The sequence below is a fragment of the Narcine bancroftii genome, chromosome 8, assembly GCF_036971445.1.
Source record: "Narcine bancroftii isolate sNarBan1 chromosome 8, sNarBan1.hap1, whole genome shotgun sequence".
Taxonomy (NCBI): Eukaryota; Metazoa; Chordata; class Chondrichthyes; order Torpediniformes; family Narcinidae; genus Narcine; species Narcine bancroftii.
In genome coordinates, this window is record NC_091476.1 from 109,048,404 (window position 1) to 109,066,262 (window position 17,859).

At 41.8% G+C, this 17,859-nt stretch overlaps 1 protein-coding gene and 1 long non-coding RNA gene across 8 annotated transcripts in view; one reads left to right on the top strand and one right to left on the bottom strand.

The window, feature by feature from the left end:
* Nucleotides 1-17,859, top strand: part of zbtb16a (zinc finger and BTB domain containing 16a) — a 235,986-nt gene that overhangs the window by 209,159 nt on the left and 8,968 nt on the right. For all 7 annotated transcript variants that reach the window (XM_069894826.1, XM_069894821.1, XM_069894822.1 and 4 more), the window contains exon 5: nt 1,946-2,116. In XM_069894826.1, coding sequence (XP_069750927.1) covers nt 1,946-2,116 — 171 coding nt within the window. The remainder of the gene's footprint in view (nt 1-1,945; nt 2,117-17,859) is intronic.
* Nucleotides 3,720-5,049, bottom strand: LOC138741163 (uncharacterized). The gene is made up of 2 exons (XR_011343366.1): nt 4,893-5,049; nt 3,720-4,038 (listed from the first exon to the last, which is right to left on the bottom strand). It is a non-coding gene; the product is annotated as an uncharacterized lncRNA (long non-coding RNA).

Here is a 17,859-nt window from a genome sequence, read left to right on the forward strand (position 1 = left end):
TGTACCGGTCGTGCCCCAGTTAAAGGGATGCTATAGTTGTTCTATTTTCTATCTATTGTGGATTCCAGTTCATTCGGTGGACTTCACAAAATGACATTACCCAACTTTTGTCCTGGTCAGACTCTTTTTATTCTGCAGAATTGTGAGTTATCTGCACAAGGCCTCACAAAGATGCTCTCTCTGTAAAGGCTGACAGAGACTGACCCCGCTGCAACCGTGTCTGCCTGTCCCGCATCGGACTTGTCAGCCACAAACGAGCCTGCAGCTGACGTGGACATTTCCCCTCCATTAATCTTCGTCCGCGAAGCCAAGCTAAAGAGAAAGAGAAATTCTTATAGTTAGTCGTTGTGTTAATTGGTCCTTTTGAATTGCCTTGCCCGTCTTACTAGAATGCTGCAAAATCTAGCTTTTAGTCTCACTGGATTTTAACTCCTTCCTTCCTCAGAATCAGTGATGGCCATATCTACTATAACTCATCTGTGGTCTTAATTCAGTTTTTTTCACTCTTTATCACAGTTTGCCCTTAACCCCTACATTATGCAAAATGTACTCTTTACTAGCACCTATGGGAATTGGTAGATGCCGGATAAGTGAATTTTATGGTAGCTTGAGATTGCATATTGTGTGATTGGCGAACCAACGGCGAGATGTGCCAATTCTAAACATCCATGTTTATTATCTATTTAAGGAATTGTTTTGCCATTTGCTTGAATTCTGGATAACAAGGGTGTTACTGTATTTTCATCATTTAATTTGGCATCATTTGATTGCTCTTGTTTATTTCCTTTGTCTCTGCCTTTTTCTCACCCTTCCCCCCCACCGTCCCCTCCCCCCCCCCCCCCCCATCATTGACTGGATAACCTCTACACCTTGGCCTTGTCCATTAGAGATAATTCCCCCCAAATTCTCTGCAACCTGCTTTCTGTTTCCTAATTTGAACTTTCACTTTCCACAGTTGCTGCTTGCTCTGTAGAGTCTTTCTAGCATGTTGAGCAGATTCTGAAAACCGGACATAATTTGATTTTTACCAAAGTGTTCTGCAGCTATTATTATAGGTTTTAACTTTAAAAAAAATTTAAATCCTCTGAATAAAGGCCAGAATACCATTTCCCTTCATAATCACCTGAATATTCGCTTTCAGTGACTTAAGTTGAGGGACACCCAAGATCCTTTGAGCATTAAGGTTTCCCATTCTCTTGCTATTTAAAGAAATAGTTAATGCCCATATTTCTATATTGAAATGGGAACCTTTTGTTTTTCTACATTGTACTCCATCTGCATGTGTTAACCCACTTTATCTCTTCATTATTCTTACATTCTTGTAAATTTCCAATCATTAAATTTGCTTCCCTAAGCCAGACTGTTGACTTGGATTTGACTAGTTGGGACCCGATTTCTGTATGATTCCCATATTGAGGAATAAGCTGTGAGAGTAGCGTGGTTATAGGCAGTGAAGAAATGCAATGGAGACTTTAATAGTCATGTTCTTGCTGCATAGAAACAGGCCTTTCGATCCCAATAAAGCTGCTTTTCTGTTTGTCCCATTTGTCTGCATTTGGCCCAATGCATTCCTCTAAACCTTGAACGTCAACCTGTCCAATATCATTTAAACTTCACCATTGTTCCAGCTTCTACCACTTCCTCTGGCAGCTTGTTCCAACTCAAAGGGATGGCAGCAAATGCCAAGGATTCCATGAGGAATTAGTAGGTTATAACTGATGAAATATAGTGTTCATTTAAAAAAGAATCACTAAGTAATCAGTATAAATAAAGATTTGTAACTTGAGCAATACCTCTTCCACCCATGAAATTGTTGGCCAGGTTCATGAAGTAATAAAGGGGTGGGTCATGAGATGGTTGTGGTTGAAATATTTGAGCACATTGTTTCTTCTGTTAACCAGAGCCTCCATTTTAATTTCACATGTGTGTGTATGTCGCTTCACAGGTACTGACATGGCGGTCTTCTGCTTGCTTTGCGGGAAGCGTTTCCAGACACAGATTGCGTTGCAGCAGCACATGGAGGTGCACGCTGGCGTCCGCAGCTACATCTGCAGCGAATGTAACCGAACATTTCCGAGCCACACAGCACTGAAACGCCATCTCAGGTCTCACACAGGTACAGAAGCTCCAATCCACCCTGCTTTTCGAGTCAAAGCTGTAATATGCAGACAGTCCCTTCTACCCTCAGTCCAGATTGACCATTCAACTAACTCTTACTTTAATGCCATTTTTTTCTTGACTCCCTCAATATTCCAATGAACTCTCCCCAGATTCTATTACTTGTGCACTAAGAGTAATTTATAGCAACCAATTAACCTACCAATCAGGGGACATGAGAGACTGCAGAGGCTGGAATCTGGAGCAAAGAATTAGTTGGTGGAGGAACTCGGCAGGGCAAGCAGCATCTGGGAGGAAATGTTTTGAGCTAGGAATTTCCATTGGTTCAGTGAGTTCCCTCCCACCTCTCATAGGCGGTTAAGTGCTAACTGTAAATTTCCTCTTAGTTGAAATGGAATCAAAGGGACACTGATAGGCAAGGAAAAAGAAGCTGGAAGGAAACAGGGAATGGATTTGTCACTGAGCTAGCATAGACCGAATGGCTTCCCTTTGTGTAGTAATATGCCAATAATCTTCTGCAGTTGTCTCAAAATAAAATTCCCGTTCTTCAGCAGTTCTTGGGAGTGTGCGATTTGGATCCTGCGCTTCTTTAAAAAAAACTTGTGCTCTCGCTTTCTCTCTCACACTCACTCTTGCACACACTCTCCCTCGCACGCACACGTCCCCCCACCCAGCAGTATCACAGCATCCAGAGGAGATAAAGATATAATACTGACGTTTCAGGCCTCAGCCCTTCTTCAAGATATAAGCAAATGGCAGGTAGGTGTCAGAATTAATTGGATACGATAAAAGGAATGAGAATTGATTTTAATTCTGTGAAAGGAGACCGAGGGAGAGAGAGACAACTAGAGGGAAGGAGATGGCAGTGAGTGAAGATGGAGTTTGGGGGGTGGGTTTTAACGGGAACCAGACAACTGTATGTTAATGCCATCTCGTTGGAAGGTGCCCAGACAGAAGATGACGCGTGGTTGGTCTCAGTCTGGCAGTGCACATGAACATGGACAAGTATGTTAGCAAGGGAATGGGATGGGGAATTGAAATGGGTGGCCACTGGGAGATCCACACTATTGAGGCGGACAGAGCCAATGTAAGCATTTACTGTGTATAATTACTACAATCACAGCATCTCCTGCATTTCTTACAATGGTGTCGTCACTTGAAACTGCAATCTAAAGCCACTGTGATCCAGTCAATAACACAGCACGGTGAATTAAAGACCAGGGATTGTGGCCTTGAGTGTTTGTTTATCAAGAATCTCACCATGATATAAACCTGTTCACCATTAAATAATTTGTTTTCTGTTTTGCATTGCAAGTCTTTACGTGAAACAAGTAACCATCTGACACAGGGAAAGATGTGAGACTTTATATTTTGTTCAGACATAATTATTGGTCCAAAACAGCTTGGAAATGAAATCTGATTGTGATGGAAGCAAATCAACAACTGAACATTGAATGAGTTCCCATCTGAAACGCTGATTGCAATTAAAGTGGCAATTAACTCGATAGAAATTTAATGTTTCAGTTAAAATAGAAACAATTAATGCAATAGCTACTAATTCACACAAAACCCCAAGATGAGTCCATTCTCACAGAGTGTGATTGAGTTTCCAATCATTTCACAGACTTTTATTTTGCCTTAAACGAGTTTCTTTTGCTGGGAGGTACATGGGAATAGGACCTGTGGGCAGGCTTTGTATTTTGCCTGTTAGAGCTTCTGCGTATTCAGAACGTGAAGACTGAACTTCAGCCCAAAGACCCGAATTAGTTCTGTTTCTAACTTGGTTCATTATGTATCGTATGATGTTCCACACTCCCCATCTTCTGATTCACAGCTGTGCATTGGACATGGCTTCTTGTGATTGAACACTCGTGGGATCCCAAAGAGAAAATAAACCAGGGGCAATATTGCTTGTTGTATCTAGAAAAGCAATTTTGGATAGCTCAAAGAAAATGCATTTATTTATTTACCATTAAAGCATGGACACAATATCTGCTAAATATTAATGACCCACAATCCCAATATTTTGAAGTTTTCTACTCCAAATTGTAATTTCTCTGCACTGTGAATATCCTCCCATCAATCTTTTGATTTCTCCTCTGCTACTCACTTCAAAAGTGGCAAGGACAGCTTTTGGAAACTCCATGTCTTGCTGCCTTAAATGTATTGCCACCTCTCTCAATACAGTTCTGAAAAGTGTCACTGCCTTCCAAAACCTTTGCCTCATCTAATCAATTATCTAAGCATTGCAATGCTGCCTTTCCATTCACCAGGGCTCTGGATCTCGGACACTCAAGATATTGGAGCCCCTGTCCCTGTACTGCCTTCTAACCTATTAAGGTTCCAGTTTAACCCCCCCCACCCATTTCACTGAGGCCTGAGTTCAAAGAGTGCCTCTGGCATAGCACAGAAACAGGTCCTTCAGCCCAGCTCGTCTATGCCGAAGTATTATTCCATCTTGTCCCATCGACTTGCACCCGGATTATGGTCCTTCATTCCCCCTCCCATTCGTGTACCTATTCAAATTTCTCTTAAAGTTTGAAATCATCCATCACCTCCATTGGAAGCTTGTTCCACACTCTCACCAACCTCTGAATGAAGTTTCCCCTAATGTTCCCCCCAAGTATTTCGTCTTTCACCCTTGAGTTTGTGTCTCACTCAGCCTCAGAGGAAAATACCTGTTTGCATTTATGCCCCTCATAATTTTGTATGCCTCTATCAGATTTCTCCTCATTCTCCAATGTTCCAGGGAATATAATCTTAACCCAACAAACCTTTCCTTAAAACTCAGTTGCTTAAATCCTGGCAAAATCCTTAAATTTTCTCTGCATTCTTTTAATCTTATTAATATTCTTGGAGTTAGGTGACTAAAATTGCACACAATTCTCCAAATTTGGCCTCAAAGTCTTGTACATCATCACCATGAAATTCCAGCACCTGTACTTTGATTTATGAAGGCTAATGTGTCAACAACTTTGTCTTTATGACCATGTCTACCTGTGATGCCACTTTGTGTCTTTATGACCCTATCTACCTGTGATGCCACTCGTGTCTTTATGACCCTATCTACCTGTGATGCCACTCGTATCTTTATGACCCTATCTACCTGTGATGCCACTTTGTGTCTTTATGACCCTATCTACCTGTGATGCCACTCGTGTCTTTATGACCCTATCTACCTGTGATGCCACTCGTATCTTTATGACCCTATCTACCTGTAATGCCACTTTGTGTCTTTATGACCCTATCTACCTGTGATGCCACTCGTGTCTTTATGACCCTATCTACCTGTGATGCCACTCGTATCTTTATGACCCTATCTACCTGTAATGCCACTTTGTGTCTTTATGACCCTATCTACCTGTGATGCAACTTTCAATGAATTATGTGGACCTGGATTTTTTTGCTATCACTAAAGAGATCATATTCAGAATACTTGAGGGTCCAAAGCTTGATCAATCTCCTTGTCCTGATGGAATGCAACCCAGGGTACTGAAATAAATGGTAAAAGTTAATTGAGGCTCTGATAATAATTTATCAAAATTCTCCAGACAAGTCACAGTGGATTGGGAGATGGTGAATGTCACACTACTATTCAAAAAAGGATGTAGGCAAAAGACAGGGAACTTTAGGCCAACTAGTTTAACATCTGCATTTGGGGACATTGTTTGAAAGCTATCAATAAAGAAGAAAAAGCGAGGTATCTGGAGGGAAACACATCTATCAGGCAGATGCAGCATGGATTCAGCAAAGACGGGTCCTGTTTAATAAACTTACAGAAATTCTTTGAAAATATAACAAGCACAGTAGGTAGAGGGGTGCAGATGGACATTGTTCACCTGGATTTCCAGAAGGTTTTCGATAAGGTGCCACATAAAAGACTTGTACATAAAATAAGGATGTGTAGAGTTGGGGGTGATGTATTAGCATGTATTTAGAGGATTGGTTAACCAATAGAAAGCAGAGAGTTGGGATACAGGGATATTTTTCTGGTTGGCAATCAGTGGTGAGTGAGGTGCTAGACCCAAAACTGTACACAATATGCAAACGATCTGGAAGAGGGGACAGAGTGTAGTGTATCAATGTTTGCTGATGACACCAAATTGAGTGGGAAAACAAATTGTGCAGAGGATACAGAGAGCCTGCAGAGATGGGTGCAGTGAGTGGGCAAGGGTTTAGCAGATGGAGTACAATGTTGGCAAATATGAGGTTATCCAATGTTATTTAAATGGCAAGCGATCACAGCATGCCATCAAAAAGGTAAATGGAATATTGGCCTTCATTGCTAGAGGGATTGAATTTAAGAGCAAGGAGGTTATGCTGCAACTGTACAAGATACTGGTGAGACTGCATCTGGAGTGTTACATACAGTTCTGGCCTGCTTACTTGAGGAAGGATGTGCTGGCTTTGGATGTGGTGTAGTGGAGGTTCACCAGGTTGATTCCAGGGATGAATGGAGTTAGGCTATGGGAGATTCAGTTGTCTAGGACTGTACTTGCTGGAATTTAGGTGATCTTGTAGAAATGTATAAATTATGAAAGGCATAGACAGGATGGATAGTGCTGGTCTCCCCTCACGTCGATAGGGGAGACCAGCTTGAGGGGACATAGCCTCAAGATTCAGGGTAGTAGATTTAGGACAGAGATGAGGAGGAACTGCTTTTCCCAGAGGGTGGTGAATCTGTGGAATTCACTGCCCAATGAGGTAGTGGAGGTGACTTCAGTAAATATATTTAAGACAAGGTTGGATGGATTTTTACATAGCAAGGAAATTGAGGGATATGGGGAAAAGGCAGATAGGTGGAGATAAGCCTATTGTCAGATCAGCCATGATCACCTTGAATGGTGGAACAAGCTTAATGGGCCTCCTACTCCTATTTCTTGTTTTTATTGGTTTTTCCAGATCCATCTTCTACTGCACTCCGCAGTACCCTACCAATAACAGTGCAAGTCCTACCCAAGTTCGTCCTCCCAAAGAGCCACACCTCACACTTGTCCATATTAAATTCCATTTGCAGTTTTACAGCCCATTTTTACAGCTGGTCCAGATCCCGCTGTCCACTCCACCCCCAGTCTTCATTTTATCTGAACATTTCCTGATCCAATTTGTGACATTGTCATTCTGCTCAGTGATTCTTGACCTTTTTTCAACTATGGCTTCCATAGGACTGCGCTCCAAATTTATCCCCCTCTCCCTCCCCCCCCCCCCTTTTCCCATAAAGCAGTCAAGTTTTGGTTTCTTCTGAACTTCTCTCCTACCTAATACATAATGAACATTAAAAATAAATTGTGGTGAGTTGAAAAGAAAACAAACCTTTTACTTAAATGTGCTGTGACCCCCCCAGGGTTCCCTTAGGGCCCCCATTGAGAATGGCTGACCAACATCATTGATATTGATGACAAACAACAAAGGATCCAGCATTGATCTCTGAGTCACACCTCAGGCCTCCAGCAAGACCCTAGTGTTTGTTTTTACTGAAAGAAATTAGCACACTATTGAATAATATCTTGAAGTTATTTAAAATTATGTTGGGGTAATCAAATAGTCCAGAAAATTTGCTTGCATGGCACCAGCAAAATTGTAGGTATGTCAAATGATGGGACTTTGAGTTTAACAACAAAGCAAGGTCTCTGGAGGGGTTGCAAAGAGTTGCAGAAGGAAGAGTGCTGTGATTGTGGTGAGGCAATGGCGCAGCTGGTTGAGTGCTGAAATCCCAGGTTCAATCTAACCCCTCCAGTATTGTTCAATCTAACCCCTCCAGTATTGTTCAATCTAACCCCTCCAGTATTGTTCAATATAACCCCTTCAGTATTATGCAGAGTTTGCATGTTCTCCTTGCAGTGAGTGTTCTCCAACTGCTTCAGTTTCTTCCCATACCCCAAAGTCTGTAGGTAACTTCAAACATATAGTTAAGTAATGGAAAATAGTGTGTGTGTGTGTGTGTGTGTGTGTGTGTGTGTGTGTGTGTGTGTGTGTGTGAGTGATGATTGACATGGACCCAGTGAGCTGAATGATCTGATTCCATCTTCTATCTCTCTGTGACAGTATCTTCATTAAAAAGTGAACTGATTCCCCCTGGTGCAGTTAGTGCAGTCCCACTTATAAACTCGGAACACCTGCAGGAGTTGTAAATATTCTCCAGCAAAATAATGAACATTTTGTCCATTTTCTTTACAATGCTGCAATTACAATAGATGAGCAGTTGCACAGCCAGACCTCCTCTTGAAAACCACCCTTGCGGAATGAAAGACTTAACAGTACTTCTAAATCTCTACTCGTGCTGTTTTCCTGAATTTTGCGCCTGTCAAAGACAGTTCAACTTTGGCAACATGTATGCACCATCTCTGACTTCTGTGCATGCTGCAAAGCTGGATAAATTCTCTTGCCCTAATCTTGGTACTTACTTCAACAATTGACGTATTGAGTTGTTGGAACTGCACACGTAAGGGAATATCAGAACACATCCCATCTGTGCTATATAATTATGGAAAACTTTTCCACGTCCATTCTATTTGGCCCTTTCAATGTTTCCATTTCCCTACCACCCCCACCCCCCCAACCATCCTTCTAGCCTATCATGAATACACGTCCAGAGCCCCTCGTATGTTAGCCCTCTCTTCACTGGGATCGTTCTTGTAAACATCCAATGCTTGCACATCCTTCTAAAACGGCTTGCAATGCTTCAAATGTGATCAAACCAATGCCTTATATTTTTCCTTTTATATTCTACTCCTCTCAAAATGAATGCTAACATTGCATTTGTCTTCCTACTACTGACTCAACCTGAAAGTTAACCCTTAGAGAATCCTGCACTTGGACCCCTAAGTTCCTTTGGACCTCTATTTTCTGAATTCTCTCCCAATTTAGTAATTAGTCAACTTCAGTCCTTCTACCAAAGCGGCTTTCCCCACACTGTATTCTATCTGTCACCTTGCCCATTCTCCTAACCTACTCAAGTCCCTCCGCAGACTCCCTACTTCTGCAACATTACTTGCCCCTCAACATTACCCACAAGCTTGGCCACAAAGCCATCAATTTTAATATTTAAATCATTTGCATATAGCGTGAAAAGCCATGCTGCATATGCTACCGGCAGCCAGCCAGAAATGACCCCCTTTCTTCCCACTCCTTGACATCTGCCAATCTTCTATCCACACTGGTACTTTTCCCGTAACACCATTTCCTCCTAACTTGTGTGTGGCATCTCATTGCAGTCCTTCTGAAAATAAGCAACATCCACTGACTATCCCAAGTCTGGTTCATTGTATGGCACCAAATCCAGAACTGCATTTTCCTCAGTGGGGTCAACAAGAGCTGCTCCAAAGTGCCATTTTGTAGGAATTCCTTCTCTTGGGATGCTCTGCCTCCAAAGTGAAGTTCCCATGAACAGCATAACTTTACTTCCTCTGCAGGCCTTCTCTAACCCTATGTGCATAGCAGTTAGCACAATGCTATTGCAGCGCCAGTGATCTGGCATTGTCTGTAAGTTTTTATGTTCTTCCCATGTCTGCACAGGTTTTCTCCAGGTGCCCCAGTTTCCTCCCACCCTTCAAAAATATATGGGAGTTGTAGGTTAATTGGTGTGTTTGGGGGCCATGAACTCGTGAGCCAGAAGGGGCAGTACAGTGTTGAAGCCTAATTTATATTTAAAAAAAAATGTAACTCCTATCACTGTCGTTTTACCCTTGCAGTTTCTCAACTCTCTCTGCAAGAATTCTACATCCTATGTCCCTTCTCACTGAGGATTTGATTTCATATTTTACCAATAGACCCATCCCATTCCCGCCACACCACCCCCATTGTTGTTTCAATAGGACGTGTATCCTTGGATGTTCAGCTCCCAGCTGTGATCTCCTTCAGCCATGTCTCAGTTTTGCCTACATTGTACCTGCCAATTTCTAACTGTGCTTTATATTTGTTGTCCTTTATGTACACCATGCGCATTTACTGTAGGTGCAACACTTTCAGTTCAGTACCCTTCCATATTTCTGAGTTTAAAGTCTTATCCTTTCATAATTTTCTGTCCCATCTTTTATTCTGGAGATTTCAATAACTGTTGCTGCACTTTCCTTCCCTTTAACTTTATCCATATTCTTTCAATTTGTTGAACCCACCCCTCTGCTATTTAGTTTAAATCTTTATCTATAGTCCCAGTTATGTCATTTTCCAGGACCCTGGACTCAGTACGGTTCAAGTGGAGCCTGCCCCATCAGAAAAGCTAACATCTCACAAATTCAAACCCACTTCTCCCACACCAGTCTTTGAGCCATGTGTTTTACTGCCGAATCTGATCAACCTGTGCCAATTGGCATGTGGCTCAGGTAAGAATTACCTTTTTGGTTTTGCCTTTTAATGTGGTCCCACACTGCTCAAATAACTTCAGCAGAACCACAGCAAACTGAAGAGTAGTATAGTAGTGGAATAGTAGTGGCCAAGGAGACATGAGTGTTCTTTTGCTGTGTTGAGGCTCTCCCTGTGGTTCATTTTGGGGCTTGTTTGTTCCTTACTTCCCATTGCCTATAATACCTGCCTGTCTGTTCAAACACCTTGGCAATGATGCATCTCTCATACATGCTGCTCATTCCGCAATAAACCTTCAGCTGCCCATTGATGAGAAGACTCCATGACTAAATGAGATCATCAGCACTGAAGGAAGGCGTTTGGCCCATGAAGCATGTGCAAGCCCCTGATGCACATTTTATATATCCCAATTTCCACAATTGTTTTGTGGCCTTCTCAACATCAGTGAGACTGGATGCATACTGGGGGATTGCTTTGCTGAGCACCTTAGCTTTCTGCACATCAGTGACAGGGATCTCCAGTGGCCAGCCATTTCAATTCTGTGCCCTACTCCTGTGCTGACATTTCTGTCCATGGCCTCGTGTACTGACAAACGAACACCACCATGAATTGGAGGAGCAGCATTTAATTTTCTTTCTGGTTTCTCTCCATTTGGATGGCATTAACATAGACTTCTCTGGCTTCTGCTCATCTACTCTCCATTCTCCCTCTCTTCCCCATCCCTCAGTCTTTCCTCCAGCTCTCCACTCCCTTTCCATTAAAAGAGCCATCCCCCCTCCCCTTGTTTGCTGGTGTACCCCTCCTCCCTTATCCACCTATTACTTTCTGCTTGTAGGACTGTGCTCCTCCCCCTTCACCCACCATTTTGTTTGGGCACCTGCTGACATTTTGTTCATACCGTAATGAGAAGCTGAAGCCTGAAATATTTGCTGGGTATCTTTGCAATATAAAATACTCTTTGACCTACTTGTTTCTCCAGCATTGTTTTTACTTCAATCTTGGTGCCTGCAGACTTTTGTGTTTTACTTTTCTCCTCTCTTCCCTCTACTCTCCCTTGCTTTTATGTAGCCCTGTAAAATTTTCCCTTCATGTATTTATTTCCCTTTTGTGCCTTCCATGACTTTTCTATGGCAATGAAGTACAAATTATTGAAGCTCATGTGTGATAAAGAATTATGTATTGTTTGAGGTGACTATTTATTGCTGGAGGTAGTCAGCAGGTCAGAGTACATCCATGGATAGAAGTGGTCAGTTAATGTTTTGGGTCTGGACCCTTTATAACGACTGAAGTCTTGACAATAGCTTAAAACCTGAAATGTTGAGTGACTAATTCTCCCATGGAGACTGACTGATTTTTGATTTCCTCCAGTAATTCTTTGTCTTCTCAAGATTCCAGCTTTTGTTTCTCATCGGTATTTATTTATTGCAATGCAGAAAAGGGCAGGAGAAATTCAGCAAATCATACAGAATCCAAAGGAAGCAAAGGGGAACCACCATTTCAGGCCTGAGCCCTTCTTCAAGGGGATGAGCAAAAAGCAGGCAGTGGCCTGAAAGAAAAGATGGGGATAGAGAGGGGAAGAGGGAAGAAGGGGCAGAGGGAAGAGCACAGGCTACTGGGTAAGAGATCATTGGTGGATATGGTTGGGAGGGCAGAAGAGGAAAAATAGAGCAGGTTAAAGGAGGAGTTCTGGTTACTGGATTTTCAGATATTGGAAACCATTTGTTCTCAGCTCATTGAGCTATCTTTGACTTTAGTTGAAAGACGCTGGAGAATTTCCATCTGTACTTTAAAATTTAAGTTGACTCCTAGGCGCACTTAGACTGATGGAAAGAATGTTGGTTGGGTTTGCCTCCAGACTCTGAAAATTAAATTCAGTGGTAGAACTCGAGGCTTTTAACTGCCCCCCAAAAAAAGTGATTGTGTGGCATTGCCAGTTTAAGATGCAACTGGAGAGATTTAGACATTATGTGGTTTCAGACTAGGTGGTTCCTTATTCAACCTGTGGTCCATGCAGAGTTAACCGATGATAACTAGGATGATGGTGGGTTCCAGGGTTGAGGGATTCCAGTTAAAGGACAGTTTGAAGAAGCTGGGTCTGTTCTCCATGGCGCAAAGATTGTGAGGCGATCTTTTTTAAAAAAATTTTAATTTTAAAAAATTGTTTATATAGATAGATATACATGTGTCTATATAGCTCTAGCTTATACTCTATTGCATTCTATCATGCTCTCAGGCGCTCTCTCTCTCTCTCTCTCTCTCTCTCTCTCTCTATTTATATATATATAGATATATATATTCAAACCATTTCTTTGAAACTTATTTTCTACAAGGATGAACACAATTATTTGGGGTCTATTTTTTTTAAAAAAGAGAGAGAGAATAAAGTGTTAGATTGTGGGGCAAGAGAAGGGAAGTGGGACCAATGAACTCACTCTACCGGAATCCAAGATTGACTTTTTATTTCAAAGATAATATGTGTATACAAAAGAAAAGCATAGTCTAGGATTCTTCACATTCAGGTTCTGCATGGAGTAGTTTTAGCATTTCACTTTCCCTCACAGCACCATTACCATTTGTGTTACCGCACTGCAGTGATACACTCTTCTGCTGTTGGAGGGGCTTCGCCATCAGGTTCAACCTCTCAATGTCCAGCAGCAGAGTACTCTAAGCTGCATTCTGTCCACATGTAGGCTTGGCATTAACTGCACCAAGCTTCTGTGCATGCCTCAGCATGAGATTGTGCAGTCTGAGATATGCCAATTAGCAGCATTTCCCTCTGGGCATCTCCGTCTGCTGGAAGCCCAATGTGTTTTGAGAAAACCAAAGCATCTTTCACCCAAGTTGATGATTTTCCATCAGCCCTTGATGTCTTCTGCATGTCCCTGGGAACAGCTTGTGACTCAGAGAGCCCTCTGGTACACTGCTTAGATTTGATGCATCAAATTAACTCTTCCTGTCCTGAACAACAATGAGTTTGAATCTCAGGATAAATGGGATGAATCGAAGAGTATCGTTGGAGCAACTAAAGCACATTGGGTTGATTCTCTGGTATCTGATTCCATTTCACACAAAACACTTGGATAGAATCTAATCACCTGGATAGAATCTGATCACAGTGGGGCAACTCAGTGCAAAGCTTAGTGCTGCTTTATTGTCTCTGTCCTCCAGAGCTGTGTATGCAGTTTGCATGTTATCCCTGTGAGTGCATGGATTTCCTGCAGATGCACCACATTTCTCCCACATCTTGAAGGACTGCAGGGTGGTAGATTAAACGACCACAGTAAATTTGCCCTCCTCTATAGGTGAATGGCAAAATCCAGGAGGAGCTGATGGGAACTGGGGGTGGGGGGGAATAAACATAAGGTTAATATAAATTGACGGTTAACTTGGACTCAGACTGAAGGACTTGCTTTGATTCTGTGTGGCATTTGTGTCAACATAAGCTGTAAAAATGAACAGATGAATCTTGAAGACTTTTTGAAATTGTGATTGATTGCACCAATTTAGAGTGAACATGGATTAAAAAATTTGTTCCATCTAATCTGCCTTGAAGAAGTGAAGTGCTGGGGCTAGGGTGGAGAAGACACACAGAAAAGAGTGACAGTATGAATCAGGGAAAGGGCAATTTATGCAAAGCCACCAGTGCTGCTTGACATCAATGCGATGGGAAGTGTAGGTCACCACTGATGGTTTAAAACCTTGGCTGCTAAGTAATGTATTGACATGTAGAGAACATTATATGCCTAACAGCCTTGCACCATCTGCTACAATATGCAGGCTACAAAAAAAACCCCACATCTGCTCATTGCATTTTATTTAATTATTCTTGCACAGATTAGAGAGGTGAAAATAGCGGCATTATTAGCAGATACATAATCAATGTACTTCCATATTTCGTCCAACAAAAATTACACTTCAATAATCAACAGCTGATTGTTCAAACATGTTACAACAGCCCTTGCAAATAGTTGACTGAGGAGAATTTTAGATAAACAGTAAGAAGGAAAAATTCTGTTACCCCGTCAATCATATTTCATATGAGGTCATGATTCTGTTGGATAACTTCTATTGCCTCACAGTTTGATTGGTTAACAAGCTTCCCAATGTAGTGCTGAACTGTTGGAAGTTTGATCTGTTCAACTTTCAGGGAAGGTATGTACAAGAGAATAAAAACCAATTCACAAGTGCTGGAGAAACTCAACAGGTCATGCTACGTCTATAGGAAGTAAAGGGTAACCAGCATTTCAGGCCTGAGCCCTTCATCAAGATATGAGCTAAAAGCAGAGAAGGTATCTAAACAAAAAGTTGGGGAGAGTGCTAGGGGAGGGAGAAAGGAAGGAGCAGGAGCTAGTGCTGAGAATTGATAGAAGTGGGTTAGAGGTTATGGGGGTGGGGGGGGTGGGGAGGGGGTTGGGTGGAGAGATGACTAGTAGTGATGAGGTCAGATTGCATGAGATGGTGGCTTGATGTTTCTTGGAGGAGTCATATTCAAGTGGCAAGTCACGAGGTGTCTGAGAGATGCCACCTGGCCTCGTCAAAGTAGAGGTCAGTTTGCTAGACCACAACGACACGACCCTTGTCTGCAGGTTTTGATAGTGAGGTTGGGATTGAGAGAGAGAGAGAGAGAGAGAGAGTGGAAGACAGAGTATTCCTCATTCCTCTCCTCCTTCCCTCCTTTCTCCCCCTTTTGAAGAACAGAGGCAAGCCTTGTTATCATGTGTCGAGCAAACTATTGTCAAAGACTTGATTCTTCACATAAACATGTTTTTAATTTTTGCTCCTTGGGGAAGCTGAGAAAGTATCACATGAAGTCAATTTTACTTTTTAGATTAATTCCTGGGATGAGACCATCTCAATTGCCTTGGAAATTCTGACCAACATATCTGGGTCTACGGAAGAGTTGTCCTTGTGAGACTTTGCTATGTAAATTTCAAGATTGTTCACAAGTAGAAGAAACAGGATATGTTTTCTGTTGATTGGTTGGGGAAATGTTGTAATGAAACAATGGCATTTTGCGGTCTAAAAGAATACAGTCCATCCGTGCTGTAGCTACACTTAAGTGGAGCCCATTCCTGTTTATCTGCCTTGCTGAGATAAACAGGGTTAACATTTCTTGTCAAGGATCCTTTTTCTCTGATGAACCTGACATTTTTTCTTTCTACAGATGCTGCTTGGTTATTTCAGTATTTGGTTTCCAACATTTGACTTTTAAATGTCAGATTTCTAGGATCTTCAGTTTTCTTTTTGATTTCCCTTTTAAAACTTTTGTAGATTCAGCTTCCATCGCTGTTTTCTTTTGCAATGGTCTCCTAACACTGTGCTAACCGCCCGCTCCGTATGTCAGGGGCAGTTGTGCTAATAACTCCCTCTCTTCTGGAAGATTTCAAAGTCCTGCCAAGCACAGTGCGTCAAGGCAGAAGGCTGTAAATGACACAGCTATCACAGAAACATCTGTTGTGTATGTAGAATTTTAAAGAGCTAGTGCTGATAAAGATCAAAGTGGCTTATAAAGGTACTGAGAATTTAACAAAGAATCAGGTACACCTAATCCTTTAAACCAAGGTTCATGGAACAGCACGATGGCAAAGCCACAAGGAATAAAAAGGCCGATAAGATAAACCACAAGGTGACTACAAATAGGATTTATTAGCTTGCAAAATGCAGGATGAAAAGACGGGAAAGTTCACAATCTTCAGGTCCAGGGGAAAGATTAGGAGAGTCAGCATTCAATGGTGTACATTTAATCCAGATTATATTGTGAATTTCTGAGGCAATAGTCCATCATTTTATTTAAATATATCCATGGCCTCTCTTTAATCTCCAATTTGATTTTATTTAGTCTTTCCAAGCTTTCAAGGCTGATGTACAATTTTGGACAATTGGAGAACTGTGCACTGTATGAATCAGATAGGAATCTGGCACGAAGGACAGTGAACATGTCAACATTACCCTCATTGGAAGGTGGAGGTAGCTGTGGGTCTTAGAATTGTTCTGGTAACGTAGCAGAAACTTTCTTTGAAACCTGAGAATGAGCCTAAGGTGCAACCTGACTTCATCACTCTTGTGGTTTCTCTGATCCCATGATCAGCAATAAATAACAAAGACAAATCCATCTTTTTCATTTTTCACTCTACGATTTGCATTAATGTTGTTTCATGTGAATCTGATCACCTCGGTGCAAACTAAAGTGCTGCACAAAATGGAAAAGGGATGTCTGTATACTGTGTCCAGAATTATGTTTTTTAGACTGCAATGTTGGAAAAATTGCTGAAAAAATTAACACAACTGCCCATGGTTCACATTAGGTGTCTTTTTAGACTGCAAGAACCTGAGTGCAACAGTCCTGCTGATTGGACGTGCATTAGAGTGAATGACCGATGATGAATTTTTACAGTATGATTTACACTGCAGGCTTCCTCCAAAACGTTTTGGGGGTCCTGCAGGATAAATCGCGGTGTAGAAATGGACTCAGACTGTCTGTGTAGTGGCACAATCTCTTGATTGTGCCATTACATGCCTGCAGTCTTAAAAACCCCTAATGTCACACTCCAAAGAGCTTTAGTCAATAGTTGTAATTGTACTGTGGGTAAACCAGGAGCCAGTTTGTTCACAGCAGGGCTTCACAAGTGGCAACGTGATAATGGCTGGATCATCACAGCAGAGCTTGTGATCAAGAACTGAGACAAGAAAAGCATTGGATTTGAAGAGCTGATCAGAATCAGGATTTATTGCAGTGGTTCTCAAACCTTTTTCTTTCCACTCACATACCACTTTAAGTAATCCCTATGCCATCGGTGCTCTATGATTAGTAAGGGATTGCTTAAGGTGGTATGTGAGTGGGAAGAGAATCACTTCTGAAACCAAATTGTTATTGAAATATTTTGTTTGAGAAAAATTATCACCGGCCCATTTCCTTTGGAGTTATGAAACCATGCACATAACGAGTCAATTAGGGATGATTAAAACAATGGTTTTCCAACTTTTTCTTTCCACCCACATATCACCTTAAGCAATCCCTTACCAACCACAAAGCACCTATGGCATAGGGAATACAATGGTATGTGAGTGGAAAGAAAAAGAGTGAGAACCATGATTTATGGTCATGAACAAGTCATGAGATTCGGTGCTTTACAGGAGCCCTCATAGTGCATACTACACCACCATTAAAAAAATAAATAACAACAGTAGGGCATGAAAAATAAGGCCGTGTCTTTGGTTCATTGATTATTCAGGAATCTGATGGCAGTGGGGGAAGAAGCTGTCCTTGTGCCGTTGATTGCTCATCTTTAGACTCCTGTACCTTTTCCCTGAGGGTAGCAGAGTGATGGGGGCATGACCTGGGAGGGGATGTCTTTGAAAATAGAGGCTGCTTTTTTAAGAAACCACCTCATATTGATGTTCTCGATGGAGTGAAATCAGATACCTGTGATATTGCAGGCC